Source organism: Rhagoletis pomonella, unplaced genomic scaffold (assembly GCF_013731165.1).
Source record: "Rhagoletis pomonella isolate Grant_MI unplaced genomic scaffold, Rhpom_1.0 Rhpom_scaffold_00008, whole genome shotgun sequence".
NCBI classification, from domain to species: Eukaryota; Metazoa; Arthropoda; class Insecta; order Diptera; family Tephritidae; genus Rhagoletis; species Rhagoletis pomonella.
In genome coordinates, this window is record NW_023458562.1 from 31,402,008 (window position 1) to 31,408,753 (window position 6,746).

Sequence of the window (6,746 nt, forward strand, 5' to 3'; positions counted from 1 at the left end):
ATCAAATACAATTAGTGTAATTGAAATGAAACGGACACATTGGTTAGTGAACATACTTGAAGCGGCAACAATTATGAATGACCAATGCACCGGAGCAGAAAACCGCAATTACCAAGATAAAAGAAAGGAGCAGATGGTGCCCGATAAAAGGTTCGGTCTATTGGCGGACATGGTTGGGTCAATATGTGCGAACACAACACATCAAAGTGATGAGTGGATTCTGGGGAAACGGTTTTCTTTAGAACAAGCTTTTTTAATTAAATAAAAAGTGGGTTAAAAAGGTGATTAAATAAATTAATATTGAGGAAAGTTTCTTTGAAGTTTGCTCTAAGCTGAAACCGCGGTAAAGGAAAAAATTCACCTAATTGTATTGGGGAATTCACAAATTAATTAACTTTTTATTGAGCACTTATATTTTCAAAATAAAATCTAAATCTAGGTTATGTAGCGATGGCACTAAAAGTTATATGAAAACAAATATGTTTAGGAATATGAATACGATTGCAACTCTCTTTACCGCTAACTTGTTTAAGGAGATATCGATATCGATAACGATCAATATTAATTATTAAGGACACCGATAATGAAATTCTACTAATATTATTAATGTGAAAGTTTGTGAGTGAGTGTGTAAATATGTTTGTTGCACTTTGACGCTGGCATACAGATTGGTTATAGGATAGATTAAAATATAGAAACATTTTTGCCACCCTTTTCAAAAGTTAATAGGTTAATTGAAATATTATATTTATTTTTTATTTATTATTATGTATATAACTATGTGGCTGTGAAGCGAAAGCGGTTCAAAAGCGATTTACTTCGAAAATATTTTTGAACAAGCATGCTCTGGTACAAAAAATTAAAATAATTTTAATTAGCAAGTCAAATAAAAAAAACACATTTTTATAAAGGTCTTCGCAGTGGGAGGTTTAAACAAATTTTGTATCGAAAATTTTTTAAGAGGCTGCCAACTCTTTAGAAATTCAAACTCAATTTAATTAACAAGTTAAATAAAATATCTTGATATGGGCACAAACCAAAGAGGTTTAAGAAAGCTCTATTTCGAAAACGTTTTTGAAGAGCGTTGCCACCTGTATGGAAACTCTAATACAATTTAACTAGCCAACCAAATGAAGTATTGTGAAACGGGGGTCAGACGAGATTTAAGAAAGCTTTATTTCGAAATTATTTTTGAAAAGGCTTACCACCTGTTTCAGAATTTAACACTAGTTTTTTGAAAATGTTAAATGAAATATTTTTAAAAAGCGTATCAAACGAAAGATGTATGGCAGCGATTTTTTTGAGAATGTTTTTGAGAAGAGTTGCCACCTGTTCAGAAATTTAGGATCAACTAAATAAAAAGTAAAATAAAATATGTACATATGTGAATATGGGTTGCAAAAGATAGAACTTTAAAGAGCTTTATTTCCAAAATACTCTTGAAGTGGGCTGCCACCTGTTTAGAATTTTGAATTTAATTTAATTAAAAAGTTAAGTTGAATATTTTCATATAGCGCGCAGGTCCAAACGAGAGACTATTGAAGCAAGCCCAGTAAAGATGAACGAAATAATTAGGCCCGGGGTACTGCTATTAAGCTCTCTTTCGAAAGTTTACAAGAAATTGTTAGAGTTTCATCCGGGGGAATATAAGTAATTTATTATCCTCAAGAACCGTTTATGAAATAAGACCGTAAAAAATCAACAATACCACAAGTAGTCAAATGTCCCATCTCAATGACAGCAATTATCTAGTTGAACCATCTGAGGTTAAGGCCCATATGAATCTGCTCACCTTCAGCCCCTCGATGTATCCTGTCATAGCAGGAAAAAATATTTACGCAGTTTCTGATGGTGGAATCGTTATCCAAATGTAGGAAGGCTACTACTGGATTGAAAATCCTGATGTGAGCTCTGTGTAGTCAAATGGTCAGATGTCTCATTATTAGGTACTCGCGTAAGACCTGGAACTGAGAGCAAAAGGCCTTTATGCTTACTCAGGCTTGCATTACCGAAATTGCTTTTAAGGAGCTGGCCAATAACTTGAACGCAGCTTGGCTGTCACTGTAGATACGTAAGCTCTTGCCCCTCCACCTATTTTACATCATCCAGTCCATGGCCATGAGGTCTGCGAAATGCCTTCGGAGAATTGGAAATCCACAGGATTCCTCTTGGTGACAAACGCCACTTTTACCAAAGACCTGTTTAAATTTTCAGAATTTTGGTAAGGATTTGGAGGTCCATTGCTCAACGTGAGAAAAGTTTAATATTTAAGATAACACCTAAATATTTTACTTCAGAATAAATTTAAATAGTGACTCCTTTAAGGACATGCCCGGGCAGAGGGGACAAGGTCTTCCAATATTCCTCGCCAAGAGAAGAGCGCATGACTTCTTCTGGTTGAGTTAGCGGACAGGAAACAACTGACAGAGAAGGGCCTTTAATGAGGCAGGTCACATTTTCTGCATAGACCTGAGCGTAGATATTAGAGCAGCTAAGTTTGATCACAAGGGGATCAATTATCAAGCACTAGAGCAAATGTTGAACACTCACCGTCCGGAGGAACTCCGCTCGTAGCAAATTGAGCCCCTTTTGTCTGAAACTTAACGACTTTTCGCGCGGGCGGTGAAGAAATCCGATGTACCAGCAATATACTCCATGGCTTAGAGCCGAGTTGCACATGCTATCGAAGGTGGTATTGTCAAAAGCACGCTCAATGTCTGCAAAAATTTTCAAGGCGAATTCTTTGTTTCTGATGGCGTTACTATATCTGATTTTGCAGGGCCGTCTCACATGTATTCCCGACTGATAGGCTTGTTGACGCAACGACAGAGTATATGATGAAAGCGCCTCCATACGAATGCGCAACTCAGCTAATGGACGTGAAGTTTTTATGGCTGGCTTTAGGGATTTAGAAGACGTCCACTAGTTTCCATGTTTAATCTTAATTTCTTGTATTTTTTCTTAATGTTCACAGCAGATGCTTGATTTTGAACTAAACCTGCCGACTCCACTTCTTTCGCTGAGTGGAAGTTTGCCCTACGACTAAAGTACGGCCTATTTCAGATTTTTTTTTTTCAAAAATGCCCTATTTCAGAATTTGATTGAACAATGCCCTATTTCAGCACTCGGTTCAAAAACGGCTTTGCTCAGCTGCCGCTTCAAAAGCTCTGGTTAAAAATTAAAAAAATTATAAAAAATTTTTAAATTTTATTTTTTTTTGTTAATTCTGTACAAGGTTTGGAATGTTGATTCATATGCTGTTTTTTAACCGACCTCACAAAAAGGAGAAGGTTATCGATTCGTCCGAATATTTTTAATTTTTTTTAACTTTGGACCACGTTAACCGATTTCTATAATAATTTTTTTAAAGGAAAGGTGTTACCTCATACCCCATACTACTTTAAACCCGATCAGTGGGTCTGGAAGAAATTACCGACAATCTTAAATTTTTATATGAGGATTGAAGTCGGTTTTTTTTGCTTAAAAGCTACTTGTTATTTAATGATTTAGACTTTTATAAAAAATGTGAAACATTAAATCTACAAAGGAAAAATATCAAATTTTATTTCTCTATTATTTTTTCCACCACTGTAAGTATTATAGCAGACTAATCTGGTATATGTTGCTCATTTCAATTTAAAGGGAACATTATTTTGACATTTTTGGCATTAAAAACAATTTATCTATAATCTAAATATTGCTATAATTATAAACGGTGCACTGCGCTTTAAGTGTCCAATCGACCGTTAAGGTTCCACTTGCCTATAAAAGCAAGTTTACCAACAGTTGAGTACAAATAATAAATAAATTATATTTCTGAAAACACTTACGCAGGAGAAGGTGCCTCAACTATTTTATGTATTATACAGTTAGCCTGTTGGCCATTTTGCTTGGTGCTTCGGTGCAAAATGTAAAGGTGAGAAATATTAAATTTCATTTATGTCATAAATAATTCACAATTCCTTTCTAGTCACGCTACATCTCACTCTCATTCAATGTGTCTCTAAAAATGGACGAGGATCGTCAAGAACAGCAGCAGCAACAACAATCATTTGAACGGCAACAAGAGCTGTCACGTCCAACACTCTCTGCTGCTGTCTTACGTTCATGTATGAAAGAAACCGAACTTTCTATGGCTGAGCTAAAACGATTTCGTATAAGTTTGCTCACACATGATCCTGAAGTTTTGAATAGCACCAATAGCCAGACTACGGAACAGCCAAGTGCTGCTGATGCGAATGACTATGATTCAGTGCTTGATAAAGACATTAGCTATGAAGAAAATGCGCAAAAAAGAAATATTGCGGAGTATGAAGATTCACGTTCACTAAAAGTTGGTGACAAAGGAGATGAAGCGCTGCATTGTTTTGTCTGTTGCCTCTACGAGCAATTGGGTCTCTTTTCGAAGGGTGTGTATATGGAAGAGCAGCTCTTCGCCAAGCTGTATGCGATTGTTGGGCGTGAGAGGCATTTGGTGAAGCAGTGTATGGACTTGAATGCCATGAATATATGTGAGTCTTCGTATAAAATGCATTTATGGTACGCACGCCTTAAGATGCTCGAAGAGGAGAGCCAACTGCGCGATGTACTTGGGTATGGTGCCGATGAGAGAGTGATGGAAGAGGAAGAAGCAATTGAGGATAAAGAAAACGAAGAAGAAGTTGATACAACGTAGGCGAGCATCAAACAAGAATTAGATTGAAAGAAGTGTGGAAAATGTCGAAAGGAGTTGGCTTAGCTGATTCGAAAAGTAATGGGATCTTGTAAAGTATGTATAGCTTTGAAAACTTTAAATATTCACACCTAAGGAAAATGATTTCTTAGGTTGAACCAATAATGAATGAAGCAAGTGAAGTAAAACGAAATAAAATGAGGTACAACTATAAGCAGGAGCACGGTGTACTAGAGAGAGAAACTGTTATAAAAGTAAAAAAATCAATTTCATTTAGCTTTTAGGAACTTATTTTTATTTATTTTTTAACTTTTTTACTTTTTGAAATTTAATTTTCTTTCAGTATTTACACTTTTTTTTTTAAGAGAAAACAATTTTTTGTTTAATTTCATTTCGTTTTTTGCTGAATTTAATTTAGTTTTTAAAATATTTTTCTCTTCTTATTTATGTCTTTTTTTAATTTTTACATTTTACTCTTTCAAAAAGAAAAATTTTTTTTTCAATTTCAATTAATTGAAAAAATTTGTTTTATCGCTTTAATTTTTAATTGTTTTTTTACTTTAATTTTCTTTTAAATTTTATTTTATGGAAAACGTTTTTTTAATTTCATTAAATTTTAAAGAACTTATATTTATTCTTTCATTGATTAAATTTGTTTTCTTTCTTTAATAAAATTTTCTTTTAATTTTTAGTTTCTGTTGTTTTAAATTTTTAGCTTTTATTGTTTTAAAGGAGAAAACTATATGCTGTTTTGAATTCATTGAATTTTTAGAAAACTTATAGTTAAAATACAAACAAAAAAACGTTACGACCTCCTCGTTAGCAGATCTTTCGATTACACTATCGAAAGACAGTAAAGAGCTTTCAAGATAAGAATTGACAATTGTCTCGTGAAAGACTTTTGGTTTTTCGAACACCTGTCACGTTCACTTCTTTAGTAAATAACGTATTAATATAAACACATTGCGGTTATTCCAGTGCTCCATTAAAAACTTGCAAAAAAATTTGATGTGGCTAAATTAAACTCCCTAATATTTTCTTTGTCCCATATCTCCGTCCTACCTACTTATTTGTTAACCTGACGAAGGTACGAACTGTAGTTGTACTTGTGTCGCATAGCGTCATGACGCATGACATACAATTATTTTCGTTGGCCTAGCATGAAATTGTCGCTAGTGCTTGCCGTCCTATTTAAATTCAAATCAAATTTATTTAAATGGTTAATAAGTATCACAAAAAATTAACACGTTTCTCTACAGTTTTAGTCAATTAATTTTTTTTTTACTTACAAATTATACATATTACGCCAAGTAAATCAAACTGAAAATAATTAAGTTATTGAAACCAACGAATTGTGCTCTAAAAAGTGAAAAACTACTATTAATTTTTTTATACCGTGCAATTTATTTTGGGCTTACCTATTTAAACGAAAGCCCTCCACCGAAAACTTAACATTTGATAACGAAAAGGAAGCGTGATGAAATCGTACGGTTCTAAAAAAGCACTCTTGGTCGTTGTGCTTTGCAGTCTAATATCGCAGGTGGATTTTTGAAAAAAAAACTTCTAACAAAATTGCTTTCAAATCTCAGTGTTCTTTTTCTCACTATCAGCTGCTCGCGGCCGATGACAAAACCGCACGCGAAACATGTATCCAGCAGTCGAAGTTGAGTGCCGATGACGCGAATCGTGTGAGAAGCGCTACTTCTAGTTATAAGTAAACTTCTACAAAATAACTCCGCCACATTGGAATGTTTCCAATTGTGCTACTATCAACAAGTCGATCTCATAGATACTAGTGGCAAAATTACATTGGCTAAAGTGTTGGCTTACCTCGCGCAAGTCACTGGTATATCGGATACAACGAAATTAACTGCTGCACTGCGCGCATGCGAGTCGGTGCAGGCTACCAATCAGTGCGATAAGGTATACCAATTTGAGAAGTGCACCTTCAACAAATTGGGTATTTAAGACTTTCGCAACTACACATCGGGAGTGTAGCACATTTTGCTATGGAATTTATTACTCTCAAATTTGCCTTAATCTGTTATTTCATATTGTGATGGGAACTGCTATG

At 34.5% G+C, this 6,746-nt stretch overlaps 1 protein-coding gene and 1 pseudogene across 1 annotated transcript; both read left to right on the top strand.

Annotated features, from left to right (window-relative positions):
* Window positions 1-3,856: 3,856 nt before the first annotated feature.
* On the top strand, window positions 3,857-4,675 carry LOC118745262. The gene is made up of 2 exons (XM_036478788.1): window positions 3,857-3,916; window positions 3,971-4,675. The coding sequence occupies exons 1-2, from the start codon at window positions 3,857-3,859 to the stop codon at window positions 4,673-4,675; spliced, it is 765 nt and encodes a 254-aa protein (XP_036334681.1).
* A 1,474-nt stretch (window positions 4,676-6,149) lies between these two features.
* On the top strand, window positions 6,150-6,640 carry LOC118745263 (annotated as a pseudogene).
* Window positions 6,641-6,746: the final 106 nt, after the last annotated feature.